The 20,660-nt window shown below is 38.3% G+C and overlaps 1 protein-coding gene across 1 annotated transcript in view; it reads left to right on the top strand.

Annotated features, from left to right (window-relative positions):
• The window catches only part of LOC131678565 (uncharacterized), a 237,963-nt gene extending 227,322 nt beyond the window's left edge, over positions 1-10,641 (top strand). The window contains exons 10-11 of the mRNA XM_058958778.1: positions 7,664-7,739; positions 8,730-10,641. Of these exons, the coding sequence (XP_058814761.1) occupies positions 7,664-7,739; positions 8,730-8,964 (311 nt within the window). The 3' untranslated portion in view covers positions 8,965-10,641. The remainder of the gene's footprint in view (positions 1-7,663; positions 7,740-8,729) is intronic.
• Positions 10,642-20,660: the final 10,019 nt, after the last annotated feature.

The raw sequence follows: 20,660 nt of genomic DNA, 5'->3' as shown, positions 1-20,660 counted from the left end.
GACTGCGGTTTGAATTTTGCGGGAGATGCTGCAAACGAACTGCTGTATGCTGATGCTGGAAACGAACTGATCGTGAGCAACAGCATGCTGAGTTTTTATACCTGACTACAGCACAATGTAAGCTCGTCCTTTTTTGTGTTGTCCTCAATATGTGTTCGTCGTAGCTCCACCCCTTTGTTGGTCGACGACATATTTTTGATAAAGAACAAAATTGAAATTGTGTTTCCACTACGGAGATTATCGAACACTCAGGGTAAAGAGAGTAATGTAATACGGCACCTTGGTAAAATGTTTGAGAATTGGAACCTTTTTTGAATGCGCCTAGTAAAAATGTTTTCCACTTCACTCCAGTTTGTTTCTGACCATATTTGCAATTTACGTACTGAAATAAATCATAATTTAGGGTTTAACCCAAATTGCTCTCCAGGGAGAAACAGTCCATGAAACAGAAAATGCAAACTTATTCTTTGAAATGGTTTTGGTGGCCATGAAAAGGGCCTTTTTATAATGATACAAGTGAGTTCTACCTTTTCAACTTCCAAATCCATACAAAGTGCGTCCCTGCCGCTTCAGAGTATAGACGACATTCATTGCGGTTTTGCGCTTGGCGTGTTCAGTGTAGGTCAAGGCATCTCGGATGACATTTTTCTGCACACCATCAGCATTCGTAGATTAAATTGGAGATGCATTTTACACCACCACGACGAGCCAGACGCCGAATTTGGTGATTCCCTGGATTTTATCACGAAGAACCTTGCGATGACGCTTGGTACGGGAACGCAAATATGATACCGCTCATTGTACCGTCCGGACGAGCATGTTGCTCGTGTGGTAAGCGAGCACCCACTGATACAAAACAAGCTCGCGTGTCCTGTATATATAACATTCCCGTATGTAATGAAACGCTTACATGCTCCTTTTTGACGGCTCTGCGTGGGATATGCTGGCAAATTGCGTATTTTCCTCGCTGTTTCCGAAGGATTTTCTGAAAATCCTTGTTTTGGTTTATTTATAGTAGTCGCAGTAATTCCGAAATTTAATACGAAATACGTGCACAAATTTCCGATCAGATAGTGCAAAAATATTGCGATTTCGTCCAGTAGAACGGAAGATATTCGCATTTCAAACCTGGGAAAATTTCTCAACTGAAATTTTTGAAACGGGACCCCATATTGAAACGTTAGAAGTATTCTACTTCAAAACTTCTGCAATGATCTATTTACCCTTTAGCCGTTACACAAATACCATCACTCTGTGAAGCATGCAAAGCCTTGCTCAACACCTAACGCTAAATGACACACTTCTTATATCCTATCCGCAATTTGTCATCATTCGATGAGCAAGCTTCTGCATCATCCCTGCTACCACAGTGACGACGATCATAGAAAACCAATCAACTCGGTATTCTTACCTCACACGTAGAACCCTCCAGTCCTTCAGCTCCACCATCCAATGATCCATACTCAAACGAGATTTCATGTCTTGCACCGGTAACGAATCTGGTGGGGGGGGGAGCTGAGGAGAAAAATAGAATTGTGGCTGAATTATCCGTCACTGCGAGTAGCACCGGGGTACTGATGTCTTCCGAAAAGTGCACCCACGACGACAAAATCAGGCGAAAAACACTCAACCAGCGAAAAGTGCAGTCTCAACGTGAAAGAAAAACATTTTTCTACTACTGCAGCTAACATTTTTCTGTGGCTATTGAAACTATTCAAGTTTTTAAGGTTCCTTCTTCATGCCTTTTCGCTCCGGCATTCCATCCCGAATGCAGCGAATGGTTTACCACTTCCGGAGCTTTCCCGCGGCTGCATAATGGAGGGAACGATAACAAGGCTCACGCTGTGTCTGCATGAAATGAGTTCTCTCACAATTCTTTCCACATTGACAATTCCTTTTTCTCGGGTTGGTTCTGTTTTTCTGCTTCTGACACGGGGTCACCACACTTTTTACACCGATCCAGCTGTAATCCGACGCAGAGATGATGGAGTATTATGGTTTTATACTGTCGTTGGTAGGGTTGCCGTATGCACCGGAATGCTATTTGTTACATTGGATAGAAAGTTGATTGTTTTATATGCGGATTCCAAATTATGGTGTTTTATTTTCGATGTCTGCCAAAGTGCGTTGACTGGCTCTCTCTATTTCGTAGATATTTGTACCGAGCGAATGCGATAACTCTAAACTCATTTCGCTACAACAGAAAACAGCACCGGCTCCCTCCAACGAAGAACAGTTCGTGTAACAAACTACCTATTCCCAGGGCCGCCGAGAGGGGGGGGGCGGGGTGTTTCCCCCCGGGCCCGGAGTTTTGAAGGGGGCCCAGATTTTTAACAGAATCTAAAATTTTGACAAATACTTTTTCGACAAAAATTTATTTGAGAATGCAATTAAAAATTCAATATCTTGTGTATGAGGTAATTAGAATAGCGAAAATTATAAACTACTGCATATTTGATATCAACTATGTTTATACCAACCTAATTCTCGCATCAAAACAAGATCAGACTCGAGCGGGCATAGCGGAATTTGTACATTGAATGTCATGTACGCAGCTCACCTGGGCTCGAATCCCAACCCCGCACACAGGAATAAAGATTTGTTATAGGAAAATTCCTAACCTGAATGAAGAAGCGAATGAACTTAAGGTTAAAATGTCTATAATCAAAATATGGTCAGACTTGAAAGGGTTAAACAATTAAATGGTTTGATTAGAAATCATGAGGTTTTCTTCGAATTTCGCCAATTTGAAATCGAGTTTTTGATTTATTGAATTTCCAAACTTCGAAAGCGCTGGATTAGTATCGAAAGTAATTATTGAAAGAAAAAAAACCCTGCTTAGGGCCCAGATCGGTTTATGGAGACGAATTCCGTGTCTTTGTTCAGGTAAATCCGAATCCATTAGATTATTTTGCAATTTTGCGTTGCCCTTTTCATTACCACGAATCGCCCAGCACCCAGTCCTCATGAATATCATCCTCGAGTTGCAGACCCTAATTGTTAAGGAGGACCCCTCTCGGCGTTGACAAATATTATTTTAAAAGTGCCATTAGGGTTTACTTTACCCCATTGAACCTTCGCTTCAATTAATTAATGTTCCTTACAAAGATTCTCGAAAGAAACTGAAGTGTGATTTCATACCCCGTGTTTGTTTATTGAGGAGCAGAACAAAGCATATTTATTTGTTTTTAAGCGTTATTTACAGCGCATATTTATTTTTTAAGCGTTATTTACAGTGCATATTTGTTTTTAAGCGTTTTATACAATAAAAAACAATGGAAGCGCTCCAAAATTCTGTCGAGTGATCACTTTAATTCGAAATTCTAATTGATTTCAACGCATACCCATGTGTCTCTTGAAGTCTATCCCCTGCTCAGTAAAATTCTGCTAGTCAAAGTACCACTAGAGGCGGTAACCCTACCTCTATTTGAGAGCTCAATTGCTCAAATGAGTCATCAAAAACTCTTGATATACCAAAAGAATTTGAAGTTAATCCAAAAATTTAAATTTAAATTTTAATATATTTGATTTCCCGTTCATTGATACAAAATCTATAAAAAATCATATTCAGATACGAGATGATACCGAAACATTTTTGTAAAGGGGTCATACTCAAATGGCGTAGCTTTTTTCGGCGATTTTCGACTACCAATTCTTTCTAGCTAAGAGGCCAGGGATGGAAAAAAAATAAATACGTTTCACAATTCTTTCAAATACGGCATTTTATCAACATTTTCATTATAACAGCAAATTGCGTACACAACGTAAGAGTTTTGTTTTGAATTTTATATATCATGCAGCATGAAGAGAAGATCTCTCAGTTCACAATCTTGCAGCTGCCAATGATTCTAAGAAGCATACGTTCAACTAAATTGCTAAATTGTGTTTGGTTGATTTCGAAGAGAAAATTTAACTCTGCTACCAAACTAAATGAACTAGTTAGCAAGATTAGCTAACTAATGTAGCAAGTTAAATCCGCATACAAAATTTCTTCATTTTGGAGGAGTGAGCGTGAGATTTCGAACGTCGCTTCCTGAACGTAACGATTTTATTTTTATTTTTGAACTCTTTTCTAGAAATCAGTTACAACATTCTTGTAAAATATTTTAAGGTGTGCTAACACACCAACACAAATAAAACAATAATTCATGTTTTTATAGGATTATGAATGTTTTCGAAACCAGCATAGTGTAAAATCCAACCAAAACCCTTATTTGAAATTTGATCCATGTTTCTAATTTTTTTCCATTTTTTTATTCCTACATGGATTTTTTTTTGATTTTGTTAAAATTTCATTGATCTATTTTTTCAAGTTGTGGATTGTATTTGTATTTCTACAAGTGTAAGATTCTGCCTTTTTTATCTATTTGCATAGTTTTGTTTTATCCATCTTTTTACGTTCCTTACTTTTGTTTTTTTCTATTGTTAACACTATCATATTAATTTATAGTTTTTTCACGTTTGATCAGTCGTTCGATTGAAACACAAAGTGTGCTTTAGTTTTCAGGGATTTGCGTCAAGCCGGCGCTAATCTGTTCCGACAAAAAGTTAGTGTCGGTTTCTGATGAGACGAAGCCGAAACGCACCCGTGTAACAAATAAGGATTTGTGCCCTTCAAGTGCAAAGACTGGTTTTACCAAAAAAAATTTCGCCCTGGTGAGAAATTTTGGTGTTTACCTAATTTTCCTACTTAGGGTGAAATATAGCATAGTATTCTTTTTTGTTTTCCATTTTGTCCGTTTTTGTTCAATACTTCCAATTTTCTTTACTTTTTCGTCTTTTCATCATTTCAATTTTCCAGTTTTTCAAAATTTTCTTTAATTTTTCTATGGTTATTTTATTCTAGTCCTTTATATATGCTCCTCTAGTTTTATACATTCTTAACGGTTTTGTTTATTTTTTCTATTGCTTTAAATATGTCTTGTTTTTAATGTTAAATAAATTTTATTATTCTTGATTTATCGAGTTTTTTAGTTTTATGCATTTTTTATATTAATTTTTGTATTCTTTTTAGTAGTTTTTTTTTTTCATTTTCATTGATTCTAAAAAAAATTCCTACTTTCCTATCGATTTTTCATTATTTTCACCATTGGTTCAATAATGTTGCATTTTTTTAATCTTCGCAATATGTTCTTCTAGTTTAATGTTTTCCTTTATCAATTTTCATAGGTTTTGTTTTGGTTTTTCTCGATTAAACATTTTTTGACAATTGACATTAATTTGTTTATTTGGTTGATTTTGATGTTTTTAGCTCTTTTGTACACCCTGTTAATATTTAGTTTTCCTATTGTTTTTTATCTTTTGCCGTTGATCGCCGTCCAAATATTTTTAGTTTTGTAATTACTACATTTTTAATCTTGCCATTTCCTTACTTTTATAAATACTATTAACAAAAATTGTGCTTTTCAAAGTCAACAAAACTATCGAAGAGGTATTAAAAACTCCCAAAGTATAAAAAAAACTCTACGTTTTTTTTCTTCATTGGCACTACAAACAACTAGAGCAAAAAATGGTACATAAATATAAAATTTCAGTTTACTATACATAATATCAGTGCATTCCAATGGATTTCAAACATTGACTTTTTTGTACTCAGGCAATACACAGTGGTGGGGGCCCGTACGTTAGACCCCCCGGGCCCGTATTTTCTCTCTGCGGCCCTGCCTATTCCTCAAGTTTACAGGGTGTTTGGTTCATGGTTAAGAACCTCTCGAGGGATGGTCGACTGTCTTATTTGGAGAAAAAATCGTTCTACACATACCATCAAATCTCAACCGTTACTAAGTTATTGAACTGTTTGAGTTAAAAACTTAGTTGTCTTAAAATAGCTCTAACTCAAAAAGTATACTTTGTATTTCAAATCTTTTAGATCCATTGAAGGTGAAAAAAATTCCCAATGAATGATGCCCTAACATGCTTCAGCTAATGAGGTTAAGGAACCTTTTCACAGTAATTCACTTAAAATTTTGCAATTTCGATCGATTTTTCGTTTATTTCGCGAAAATCTTAATAGTTAACATCACCATGTTAATAAAAGAGATTATATACTACTGAGATACTGCCCGCCAGATGGCGCTTCGGAACAAATTGTGTTTACTCCTATTTCGTTGAAAGTCGCAGCAACGCGCGACGGGTATTAGCTAGACTTGCTATGTTGGCGCCCTCTACGCGTTGAAATATGGAACTCAATATTTGTAGTCAAAAGATGATCCATGTCATGAAAAAATAGCTGCAAACATACTATTCACTACTGTACTGGGAATCGACAACTGGTACACCACCATGTGCTGTTTGGGCTTACACAAAACTGACTCAGACAACACTTCATAAAAAATTTAACAACTTCTCCCAATTAGGTTGGATTGATTGGCAGTCTTTGACACAGTTGTAAGCAACAAAATTATCGCTCTTAACTATTTTCACGTGCAGTGATAAACTGATGTATAGAGTGCCACCTAACCGTGAAAATGTAAGATAGTGGGCTTTCTCCATGTAAATTGTCGACAAATCCTTAACACACTTCGACCATATTGGTCAGATAGGCTCTAAATTGTAGCAGAGACTCCTAGAGGGAATGGGAATGGACTCAGGAGTGGACCGATAGAGTTTTCAAAAAAAAATTCTGGGCGGTCTACTACATATGACTGCACGGTCACTGGGAGCAAGTATAGGGGAAAGTGGTCGGTTGCCGGTACCCCTACGTAACTTTTCACAGAAAGCAGACATGGACATTCTGATAAATATCATTTGTATGTTATATTAGCACGATCTTTTTGTGCTGATTGCTGGAGCAAACAGACTTGAAGATTTTATTCTATAACCAATATATTTTTTGAACAAGTGAAACTCTGCTTAAAAGTTTTTTTTATTATTTGCTTAGTGTTATAGAAAGAAGTAAATCGATCGAAAAATCGATCAAAGATGTTTTATTTTTTGATCAGATAACAATCGGTTCGTGCTCCTTGGGTACAAACCAGTTTGCCAACTCTCGCGTAATACCGTCAGAGCAGAGAGTTACATGTAACACCATTTCCCTGCCATATCATATAAATGTAAGGTGATTTCTTTCACTGAGTATATGCAGATGTGAGCCGCTTAAGTATTTCATCAATTCAGAACTTCTCAAAGTGATCCCTGAGCTGCCCCAAATTAGATGATGAGCATTTGCATCACTACCGAATATGATTAAAAGCCAATTTCTTCCACAGTATGATTAGGGCAGGGCAAATTAGGGTTTCCATTTTTTCAATATTAGGGAAGACTTTTTTTTCCTATTGTACTGTATTATAATTCCACTCACGATTTCACATTAGAATTGACAATCAATTGAACATAAAGAAAAAAGAAGTGAATTTCTGAAAAGTTATAAAATTTATTAATGTTTTCTACTGTACGCAAAGTAACCCTAACTGGCGGGCAAACCCCGCGATGACACATCGGAACGACCGGATTTTCATTTTCTTGCATAGCGATGCAGGAAGTACCAATGTAGGGAAGTCTTGAAAGAAACAGCACTTGCACCAGCTGGCGAAACTGGAAGCTTGACGACAAATCCCAATTCACCAATCATATGTGCGATAATATGTTGGCTGTAATAACATTGATTTCAGTCGATTGCTTTTCTTAACGATTTTCCTCTATTTTCTTCCACTACCTTTCATAGCGCACATAAATCATATCAGACAGATTGCCGGGATCGATCACGTGGGACTCGGCGCCGGATACGATGGCATTAATTTGTAAGTAATTCAATTCATTTTTAATACCGTATTTATTTTTTTCAAACATCTTCCGCTCTGTTTGTTTTTTGTTTTACTCGTCGGCGAAGGGCCGGGCAAGAAAGGGCAAATCGCTTCACCCATTTAGCTTGTTCCTGGCGCAAGCATCCCTTCTAATCCCGGAAATGGTCGCTGGAAGTTGTGACCGTGCTATGGGCGGTCTCGTCGATTGTTTGCTGATGGTGTAGGTTGTCGCCAGGCAGCTGACTAGCTGGGTGGATGAGGTCGAATACATAAATATTTATTTGTTTCCCATTATGGAGCCGTACAGGCGGAGCTGCAGCGGGAACTATACATAGAATAGGGATCGGGATGAAACAACCGCGTCGGACAATTTGCGGCTGGGCGAGCAACCTCAATTGAATTGCTGGTTCAATTTGAATTTGAAAAAAAGCGCAAAGCGTAAATAAATACTTGATGGAATCGTTTAAAAAGCTTTTACAATCACTATGCAAAATCATTTGTCGCGCGGGGAACCATAATGATAACGTCCCCAACCGCATGTAAATCTTGATACTGATGATAATGCATGTTGTTGATGTTAACTGCGCGATCTGGAAGCGGTCGTGGTTTGTTTCATTGTCATTTGTTCAGTTGGCCTATTGTGCGCAGCAAAGAAAAAATAATCAACAGTGTTCTATTGAGTAAAGTTTCGGGTTTTGAACAGTATAAAGCTGGCACTTTAATCGCGTTTTTTTGGTAACATTTTACTGTTTGACGGTTTAGCCAATGTCACTTTTCAGCGAACAACTATATATTTTGCCAACCAGCGGTAAAAAAACTTTTTTATTTCAACCACCCTTCCCCGGTAACCGACGAGAGCATAAAGCAAATATTGTCAGCATGACCTTAACACTGCCAAACACCGCAGGCAATTTACGAACGCCGAAATTGTTTCCACATGCCTCAATCATGTTTTTTCCATCATCCTGTTTATTTTTTTCCGTCAAGCACCCCGAACGGCCTGGAGGACGTGAGCAGCTATCCAAGACTTTTTGCCGAGCTGCTCGGCGATGGATGGACGGCCGACGAGCTGGAGAAGCTGGCCGGGCGCAATCTGCTCCGGGTGCTGGAGGAGGTCGAAAAAGTTCGCGAGAACCAGCGGCTGTCCGGTGTACGGCCGTACGAGGACATTCCGGTGGCGTTACGGGCCGACGAGCACTTCAACTGTACCACCAACAGTTAATGAACTGTAGTACCACCTGCAGCGATCACTCCTGAACCCGCCTAGCTGTGACTGTGAAGTGAGAGTGGGTAGTAGACGACCCTCGCCTAACGTTGGCGTTGGCAGGCAACCGAAAGTGGGTGTCGTCATGCTGCTACAGATTGCACTCCAAGATCTGGCCTCGAGTTGGTACATTTTAGATTTTTAGGCGAAAATGTATATTTTTCGACGAAGTGAGAAATGCCTTTTTACGTATATATTTAATGGAGGTAGATAAAAATGTTCCGTTTTTTCAGGTTTGAAAATTATCTCCTCGTAAACAGAGCATTATAATGAAATGAGTGTTCTGTAATAATGAAAGAGGCGGGAAAATCTAGCGTTAAGCATAATCTGGGAAAATGAAAAAAAAAATGCCGGGTGAAAAATAAACCAACAGTAACCAGTGCCGGGCAGTGATCATTTTTTTTATTTCTCACTGCAAAGTGATTTTTCTCGCTGGATGCGGTCCGTGGAGCGAGCAAAAAAAAAATAATTAAAATACCCACATTAGTGATTAATGATTAAATCTGCGGGTGAGCGACCGCCCGGGAGCCTCGCCTGATGCCTGGTCAGAATCCAACGATATTTTTCATTATTATTTTAAACTACCTTGCAGATATTTTTTTCATGGATGGAGATTATCATCAAACATTTAAAGTGGTTTTGTGAACGACTTTATTTTACTCGGAAAATAAGCAAAGTTCAATGGAGTAGCTGAGATAAACTGTCGAAATGATAGGGTCTGCTTCAGTAAACCTCTTTAATTTTAATGGAGCGTAAAAGTTGACTTGAAACTTAGAGCGTAGACTGACGGCAATCGATATATAAATCAAACCCTTTTGAATAAATTCCCGACTTTTAAATGTGACACTTTTTAGCCGACCTATACTGTGGAATGTAGGTAACTTGAAACGCAATATTTAGTTATTCATTCAGCTTTGTCCAGTTTTTTTCACTGAAGGTTTTACTCGTCCGACATTTTCGATAGAAATTTCTAAGCGGTTCTAATACCAAGAGAACGATTGAAAATTTCTACCATATTTTTCAATTTAATCAGGAGAGTAGAAAGGGGTAATGTCATGCGTTCTGTTTTGACGTGGATGTATAGCTGTATTTTTGACTTATTATGGCTAGTAAGCATTCGTTCGAACAATGATCACATTTATGTGAAACGACATTTTTAAAAGAATAAATCATATTGGTGTAGAATTGTAGGGGGTGGTTTGGTTCAGTGTATTCATAACGATTAGTTGTTTACATCAATCGTCTCCAGCTATTTTCAATTTTTTACGAGATTTGTGAAGCTTTATTGTTGTTTAGCGTATCAATCGACTGGGAATTTTGTTTATACTGTTGTTTGCGCAGTGTAAAAGAGCCTCCTGTTTGCTTTTATGTTGCGAAAAACCCATCGAAGAATGCAATCGAGTGAACTTCTGCGACTTAACCACCAAAATTTTCTACCGAATGCAGTGCCATCTGTATTTTATTGTCTGCATTCTCAAAAGAGATTATAACTACTAGAGAGAGCAAAGCGCTACTGTCTCCATGTATTTACGGACTGAAACATGGGGTCTCGCTCTAGCATGTTGTATCCCATTACTTTGACATGTGTGTACCCGGGGCAAGAGGTGTCAAACTAATGGGCCTAGCATATGTGAGAGCGAGATGATAATTTTCTGTGTTGGCTGCGACATGCGACCTCTAGTAGTTATAATCTCTTTTGCATTCTCAGAACCGCACGCATTATTGGCGATTTGCGGCAAAACCAAAATTAGTCATGCGACATCTATGATTCAGCTCATGAACTGGCAAAGTGATACAGTTTGCTTTTTTTCACACACAAGTGAGTCATAGCTTACAACAAAAACTTCATTTTCCTCTCGGAAAAGATTACCACTGCCAAAATATGAGTAAGAAATTTAGTTTCATTTGCAATTATTCTGAAATTACAACCATTTGCAACTTTTTGGCTCATACATTTCTTCGAAATGTAATCGGGGTATTATTGTGGTTATAAAAAATCGTTCCATAAATAAAGTTCCAAACCGATACCCAATCAGTACCAATGTCAAACTCCTTCATATTTTGGACTACGTAGGAGATTCAGTGAAGACTATCAGAGAGAAGGATCGGCTGTGTATGATATAAAACTGACAATTTCCTATTAGCCAGATATAGTCTTTCCTCGCGTGATCTGGAGAGTTTCATGAATTTACCCCATCTTATGAAGGTTTAGCTTAACTTAGGAGGAACGGGAAATGATGCTGCGACGGCTACGGTGCTAAACAACTTACATTTCGGAACAGCACACATAGCTCTGCGAATAATATTAGAAACCTCTATGGGTTACACCCTTTTCGCAAGATGTTTACTCATCATCTCATAAAATGATGGTTTTCCTTCATTTTCATAAACAATTATCAACAAATTGATCTGTGATTTGGTGTTTAAAAGTTTTTTACCAATGTTTACAGAAAATATATGCACTATGACAGAACAGAATCAAACCAGCAACACTTTGCTTCCAGCGCTATCTGTGAGCGGTTTCAACGTGGAATCGCCATCGCCGGCAAGTGCATGAAATCACTGCGCGATAATCGTTAAATCGGACGACGACTTTATCGAATGCATGGGATTTTGCAAAAATATGGTGTATATGCAATACGGGAATCAACATCAGTTCTTGAGAATTCTTACGGAAAATCCAAATTTGTTTTGGATGTACAACGAATGTATTAAGTTGAAATTTGCTCGCTTTCGCGACACCGTTTCTTAGCTTGAGTATGCTATCGCTGGGAAAACGGATGACGTCTTTGCTGAACTAAAGGCCGAGTTACCCAAAAATAACCGGCAAATTTCGCGCCTCGTTAGAAAGCTTTTAACAGCTACTCCAGATCGACCGAATCCCGGTACCTCTCGACCACCTCAGAAACGTCGTCGCGAGAATGATCTTGGGCCGAGCAATATTCTAGTTGGTGGTCGAAAGCTAGTCAATAATAGCAACATTGTTATTTACGGTTCTACCTCCTACGCCGTTTTTCTGGATGTAGCTTCCCCCTTTTCAGTTAGCAAACTAAATAATATGGACAATCCACAGAGGCGGCCGCATCCTGTTAATCTTCTATTCACCCTGCATTAATATGCCTGATTTTTCCCAATTGGTGTCGCTTCTAGCACGAAACTTGATAAACTAAATGAAGCAGTCGAGACGGCATAGCTTCTTCTTGATATGCAGTCTCCCGAAAATACATTCAATCCGATGCATTTGAACAGCAGCGCATTCGACTTGAATCACAATTCTTTCTGTTCAAGATTTTCGGCTCGATGCATGAAATTAGCGGAAACCAATCACAAACAAGTTTCGCTCCGGTGTTTTGAAATGCAGCCATTAGTTGTGTATGCTACTAACCATCAAAAATAAAAATAATGACCTCTGCCAGTAGCACATAACGACAGAAACTAATTGAATCGCTATCCACCAGCCGTTCACAGCTCCCAAATATTTCCTTGTCGGCCCTTTGAAGAGATTCCGCGTTCGCTCCGAACAGCTCTATACGAATGATAATAGTAACAAATCTTTAGCGGACCTAAATTTAAAAATTTAATCAATTTAGTGTTCGGTCGTTGCGCTATATTCGCGGCTCTGACCGAAATGAGCTAGAAACTTTCATTTTTCAAAACACTGTTTTTCCTTATTTATGGTTGTTTCACATACTACAAAATTTAATACAACTTTGCTGAACATTTTCGGAAAAATGCGAATAAATTGAATAATTCCATGCAGTACAACAAAAGATACAAACGTCCCAAAGCACGACTTTTCATCCGAAATTTTGAAATCAACATTATCCTCATCGAAACTTGTGGATAAATGTCGTACACTGTTTTGTGGTAATCAGTGGTTTAAATCAAAGAAAAAACATTGTTAAAGTAGAATACTGTTAACGATTCAATACTGGGTTCAAAATTTTCTGCTGAGAAATTTTCCCAGTTTTTAAATGCGAATAACTTTGGTACTACTGAACGAAATCGAAATATTTTGCACTATCTGAACGGAAATATGCAAGTATTTTGTAATTTCGCAAAATATACGACCAGTATAAATAAAACAAAATCGGACTTTTAGAAAATCCTTCGAAAACGACGGGAAAAATGCAAAATTTGCAAGCCTATTTCAGGCAGAACCGTCAATAAGGAGCATCTAAATTATTTATACAAGTCACGCGTGCTCGTTTTGTATCAGTCGATGCTCACTAGCTAAACGAGCAACATATTGACTGTATTGTCCAAACGGTACAATAAGCGCTAGATGCAATGGATTTTCGGCGACGTTGGAATATGAACACACTCGCACCTAAGTGGCTCATTCAAATACGGGAAGTTTATAAATAGAGGATCCGCGTGCCCGTTTTAACCCATTATAACCCAGGGGTTTCAAAAAGTGAGCCAAATGCAGTGATATCTTCAATTCCACCAAAAAATGTATCAAAGATTATAGGAAAAATAAAATCACCGCTTAAAATGGTTTTGAGAATAAAAATTTCTCGTGCAAAAAATTTCGTGCGCTTAAATAAAAACAACAAATTTTAAGTTGTTTGACATATTTCTTCGGATTTTCTGATAGACAACACTTCTTTTACATCTGTAGGAACGTTTTGTCACATATTGGAATTATTAGCAGGAATTCCAACAATAAAATTCAATTTAATGTATTGCTTACTTTTCAGCCGCCATTTTCCCCAACTATACACGTTTCAAAAATGTAAACAATAAAAAATGGCAGTTGTCTTGTTTCACAATGAAATATGAGGTTCAATGATCCCATTAGAGTAATAATAAAGTAGTTAGATGCCAAAATTGTGTAGTAAATACGCGTTAAACGATGGATAGTTCTGCGTATTAAATTTCATACGCTAGGATATAATGGGTTAATCATTCGTCACACAAACATTAAACGAGCAACATCATGGCTATATTGTCCGAATGGTCTGATCGATCGCGTACATGCATTATTTCGATTTATTGATATTTTCGAGGTAACCTAAGGACATGTTCTGGTGTAGTTCAGTTTTAGATTGCATTACATAAAACTGAAAAATTTTAAAACTAGAACGTACTCTCTTCAGCTTCGGTAGGTGTTCTTTTTTATTATTAAATTTATACCTCGTCATGTCTTAAACGTTACTGGACTTAAAATCATTTTTCCCCAGTTTATCTAGTCTGTGAAGATAGATTGTTTACCACGAAATTGTTGATTGTAATCGATCAATGATAAAAAATGGTAAGGTACTTGGTTTTACAAATTTGTTATATAGCAAATTGTAGCATATAGGAGCAGGAGAGTTGGCAATAGCGTGTGTTACTGAAGATTATATAGTCTTTAGTAGATAGTTTTGATAGATTGAGATTCATTCTCGAATTGTATTGCACGCTCTTGAAAGGGGTAATATTTTTTAGGTTGCCGTTGTAGTGACATGTACAAAACTCTTTATTTTTGACTGATTGCCAATTCACAATTTCTATGATTTCACAGCGAGATCAAAAATCGACAATCCTTTAATTTAAAAGATTCAAAAAAGTGTAGATTATTGTCTTTTATATGAGAGAAATAATTTCAATTTTATCATGAAAAATTGCGAATAAATTAACGTATGTGAGATTATTAGAATCAAGATCACGGTATACTACGAAGGCCAAGCAGTGCCCCTTCAGTCTATTCCGGAAGCGACACGCAGTCATGGAGTATCTGCATGTGTCTCGGGATGGATCAACGCAATGCTTAGTAACCGCATTTTTTATTCGTCACTGAGACAGGCAGATTAACAGGAGGAAGCTGAATGTTTGCGGCTGTCCTAAGCGACTGTCAGGGTGGCGTTGTACGGGGCGATTTTATCTCTTTGATCTGACGCTTAATCATACCCATCGAATGTTATTCTTGATCTGTTTAATCTGTGTGTGCAACTATAGAGGGCCTCTTCATTCAGCAGTGCCCAGAGGCCCCAAGTGATCTTAACCCTATTGATGTCCAACTTTTTTCTAGCGCCTACAGGGGTTCAATACTGTTTTTCCGTAAAACTGTTGGGGCCAAAAAACACGTAAAACTTATTTTGATCAAGATAGGCGTTCAGTGCTAGAAGTTGCGCAACTTTTACCTTCCTGCGCTTGATACAATTTTTCCTAGAATTTTCACAATAATTCAAATTGCTTGGAAAATTTAGTTGAAATTGACAGGTTTAATCAGTTTTTAATAATATTTCAAGATAACGAAGATATATCAAAATTTTATTTTTTACCGTTAACTTATACTATTGCTGGCAGCACTGCTTCATAGGAATCCAATAACACTAATTCCAATACCTTCAGTTCTACGAATAAAATTTACAAATGTTCGAGCTCAAATGAAAAGTGATGGTCACAGTTACTTATTTTTGTGAGAAAATTGTGATTTTTGTGAGAAAATTGTGCCTGAATCGTTATTGATGTTTAAAAACATTGTTGTTTATAAACAACATAGGCATGAATGGGGTAAGAACGGCCTTGTAGCTAGTAGCTACATCGTTCAATTTCGTTCAATCGAACAGTTTTGAGCATTTATCCAGAGGATGTTGAAGAAAACTGAAATGGCGACTCTAGACATGTCACTGATGGCTCGATATGGGATATAATGGCCGCTAAGGCAGATGATGGCGGGCACCTCACCTAGTTGAAACACTTTACATCTTTTTAGTCAACAATGCAGAATATTAGTGGATAGACATTTCCATTATCAGATATAAATTACAATAATGAGTTTGACGAGATTGGTTTCATAGTTTTTCGTATATACCATTCTATTTCGAAACGCAACAAAGCTGCATTTATGAAACCCTGAACTCTGCTGCTAATGACTCGCCAAACTTGATGCTCTGTTCATTCAGTTTACATTTCACGATAAAAGGCACCATTTCCATTGTATGTTTATGTAATCTACATATACCCGAATAGCTAAATCCCTCAACTCTGATGATGAATTGACAAAATTTATTAAAACTTTACCATCCTGCAGAATCATCCCGCTCCCAGAGTGAAAACTATCAGTCGTAGGAGTTGAGTCCTCTTGCTCATGAAGGGGCATAATATTTCATCACTGTTTCGTTCAGTGGTGAAAGTTTTCAAGGACTTTGCATATTCATAACACTTATTCGTAACAAAAACCAAAAATGAATTTCATTTTGGTCGGGTAATGTGAGTATACACCTATGTGATGTAAAGTTTTCTCGTCCAGTCGTTTTAAAATTTCGCACCACAAACTGCTCTTCATGTTCTCCAATGGAAGCTTTAATTCAATATCGGCATACATTCAGGGTATTCGGTATTTATTTTCGAAATAATCAATTGAACGAGAACGTAACTCCATTTGCAGCACGATTCGTACTAATTTTCTACGCTTGTGAAGAATTAGTGGGTTTTAATTAAACTTCACCAACATTAATAATTACTATTAAAACACTAATCATGATTCCCCCCAGCAGTGTAGCAGCGTATCGCCTAAATTCCTGGATACGGCTTGCACCACCTTTTCAGCCTCACCGCGTACCTATCCTGGCTGACCGTTTTGAGGCTACCAGAGCGGGATCAACGCCTGCCGGAACTTGCGTCACCACCTACAGGAGCAGCCAGTGCAAAACCGCCAACAGTCGGGCATTTTAATGCTTTTCCGCTTGATGTTTTTTAATTTTCCTGATTCACGAGTTTTCTGGCCCGCGGCTCATGGCAGCAGTAAAATATATACGATTCGGGAGCTCGCCGTTTCTCGCTAGGTGATGATGGCAGCAGCAAATATGTATGAGTACAAAAAATATGCGAGTCATTTTTATTTTAATTAAACGTAATTCTGTAGGTTGCATTAAATCCGCTATATGGAGGAGCCAGCTAATAGGAGAAATAAAACCGCCCGGGTTTGGGATTATTTTCCTGTTAGCTTTTACCATATAGCTCATCCGGTGCTGTTGTCTGCTGAAAGATGATGTTTCGTTTCGCTTGTTATTAGCACGTTTGCCCGAGCTTAGCTGGTAGTTGCTATAGCGAACGTTGCAAATCCTGTTGAACTAGGATGACTGGAGTTGCAGTGCGCTGAGTTAGACGGGGACCTTTTGTTGTGCAATAGAAGCAGAAAAACGACGTTATGTCAAAGAGCAAAGAGATAATAATTGAATTGTCTTCTTCCTACAGAATACGCTTATTCCGTAAATGTCCTTCATTATAAAGAGGATAGTTATTAAAGTGCCTTAGAGTATTTATAAATTCCTCCCCTGTTGGACTGATTTTGTAGAACTGTTAAAGGCAAAGTTTAGTGAATTTTTAGGGTTTGTACGACCTTTTGGTATAATTTTAGTCTTTAGTTTGACTACAATATCATGAACCCGGTGGTGATACTAAATTTCAAGCGGCTTGTCGAGCTTAATTCTCAGACCAGATTTATGTCCCTTTACTTTAACTACATGGTTCCGAACACAATTCTTCTACAAATAATCTCAACCTTGTTCATCCCCCAGATACTTCAAATCTAACTGTATTCTTCGACATATCCATGAAGGAAGAGATTCATGGAATCCATACACCCTCAAGTTACCCGAAATATTTTCTATAACACATTTCGCAAAGTCAACTGAATGTTCTACACTGACCAGTGCCGTCTTTACGCATGGGTACCCTGGGACCTGGCCAGGGGCCCCGGGTTTTAAGGGGCCCCGCGATGATCAAATCAAATCAGACTAACTATCTTCACTGTTGGCGATATGAAACTTCAAAAGAAAAGAGCGACCCAATCGGTTTTGGTTAAACCGGATTAATGTCAAACGAAAAGATAAATTAGGATTCAACGCGAAAGACACACGAACCAAAGCACCAAACCACCAAGAAACGCGAGCCCCGAAAACGAAGCATCTTGATATTAAATCATCTGATGGGGATTACACAACAAAATATTGATTGGTTTCAGAACCTTCTGTTAGTGAAGTGGAATGTTTATTGAAAAACAAAATATGGCTTTTTCAAAGTCACATTATGTCCAGTTTCATCACATCAGGAACGTAGTACTGCTCACGTGCAGTATTTTAAAAATAACGCTTTGTAAGGCCCGAAGTTTAAAAGCGAAGATCATTTTTTTTGAAATGCAATCGTTAAAAAACATTTTCGTGTCGAGCTTGTAACAAAGATATATTTTTAATAGTTGAACGTCATTGGCATTTTGTTATTTGGTTTTCTTAGATTGTCACAGTGTTATATCAGCCATATTAAAATACATGGTCAAATACAACAGACAAACTAACCCTCGGCTAACTAAGTACATGTTACTTCTGATTTCAATTAGCTCAGTCCGAGGAAAACCGCGTCAAACTGAGCGGTACTGGTGTAATTCATATAAATTTCCAATACATTAGATATTTTTAGCTCTTGAACTAAAGTTGTCCAGCAAATCCTTGCACTATGTAGATTATATAGATATTATTTGCAATGTTTGTGTCATCCAAATTAAGAAAAAGATACAGTTTGTGATATGTAATAGCTGAAATCAGTTTTGAATTGCACTCAAAAACATCCCCACAGGAGCTTTTGTAACTTTTTTTGTCAGCTTTCTTCTAGTTCTATTACGGTTTGGTGTATTGCAATCCTTGCTAAATAAAGCAACACCGAATGACCACAGTCTAAACCGAAAACAACGAAGAACCACCTTATCGAAAAGAAGTAGTCGACGTTTTTGTGGTAGGTTCCTTCCCTGGTTGTGACCCAAATCTGACATCGTTTGCCGAAACTGCAGACCGCTTGCCAGACCAAAAGATTCAGGTCAATTTCGAATGACTGTTTGATTGTATTTTTAGGCACTATTAAATGTATCTCTTATGCTGTAATGCATGTAATGCATGCTTCTAGCCTTCAATTTTTTTACTTATTTTCTCTACTACCATTACAAAAAAGTTCCATTGTGGATTCGCTTCGATAGCCTAATTTCATGTCTGTAATGTGACGTTTAATCAGATTCATCGAATGTTACTCTATGTTTGCATCTGTTCAAATTTAGAAGCCCCTTCGTTCAATAGTGCCCCTGGGGCCCTGAGTGGTCTTAAAACGGCCCTGACACTGACGGATCAAATCTCGACGGGTCCACCGTCGCAGAACTTGCGGCTATTCATTACATCCTTGGGCTCATTGATACTTTACCCACAGATCGTTAGTTTATCGTTTCAGACAGTCTTAGTTCTACTGAGGCTATCCGCTCGACAAAATCGACAACGCGCACCCCTAGCCCTTGTGCGCTGTATCTAAAAAATAATGCCAGATTACCTTAGTATGGGTCCACTTGCATTGCTTCATTCCGGGCAATGACAAGGCGGATTCCTTAGCTACCTTAGAAGGTGACAATTACGAAAAACCAGTCTGATTCAACGATTTATTCTGTATCTCCCGCCAGAGGACACTCAAAAGCTGGCAAACCTAGTGGAGCTTGGTCGCTACACTCTCTATTATCCCGAAGCTGTCAACGAAACCTTGCTTTAAGAGGGTGGATGTGGGACGAGATTTCATTCGTGCTATGTTCCGGTTCATGTCAAATATTTACACGTTGGATGCGCAACTTCGCGTATTGGACTTATGGAAAGCGGTCACTGTGCTTGTGGGAATGGTTATCACAACATCGAGCATATTATCTGGGCGTGCGCCGAATTTGGTGGTGGCAGGTCTCAGTTATTAGATTCCCTTCGGGCTCAAGGAAGATCTCCCAACTTCCCACTTCGGTATACCGACAACGGTCTTTGTGTGGTGACAAGTTCAGCGGATCATTCCAAGGCAATTGGGGTAACACATATCGTACGGATCTGCGATGGACGGCTTCAGTTCTTTGGCTCCAAGTTACATGGTAGGGGCACCAGGCGACGTTTGCGAATTCCAACTGTGAGCGACAAATGAACAATATAACGCTTTGAAACATAAAGGTTCCAGGAATTCGAAGGATATTTTGAACATAAAACCTAGTAGACGATTTACTTTGTCAATGATCGCTGAGAAGTTATGGGTGTACGTTATCCTTTCATCTAGGATGACGCCCAAATCTTTTGTATGATCAACGCGTGCAGCTGAGTTTCAGCAATGTTCTAATTTAAAGTAAGTGTTCCTAATACGATTAAAGCTGAAAACAAAGTATTTCGCAACACTAAGAATCATCATATTTCTTTTCCACCAAATGCAAAAATATCGACGAGATACTGTAACTCACGGTAATCGGCTTCTTTCCTTAAAAAAGAAATATTTTCAAGTCGTCGGCGAGGAACGATTCCCCTTAACGCATAAAGACGAAAACTATTCACGAACAGTGAAAATAGTACCGGACCAAGCGTACTGCCTTGAGGAACTCCAGAATGGTTGGAAATGGATTCAGATACAATGTCAGCAATTTGAACAACGATTTTACGGTGAACAAGGTATGATCAAAGCCCACGGCAGAATCGAGCAGTGCATCCAAGTTTATCAAGCTTCGTTAACAGTATCTCATGGTTAACAGTGCCAAACGCAGCCTTATGATCTGTGTAGATCGTGGCCACCTGCAGTTGGACATTTGTTCTGTGTAGAAGGACGTGAAAGAGAATAGGGTCGTCTCCACTGATCGACCTGGGAAGAAATCGTAGTGACAAGTGTTAATGTAG

Source organism: Topomyia yanbarensis, chromosome 2 (genome assembly GCF_030247195.1).
Source record: "Topomyia yanbarensis strain Yona2022 chromosome 2, ASM3024719v1, whole genome shotgun sequence".
Taxonomy (NCBI): domain Eukaryota; kingdom Metazoa; phylum Arthropoda; class Insecta; order Diptera; family Culicidae; genus Topomyia; species Topomyia yanbarensis.
The sequence above is the reverse complement of the archived record's forward strand: the minus strand, read 5'-3'. Positions and strand labels throughout refer to the sequence as shown.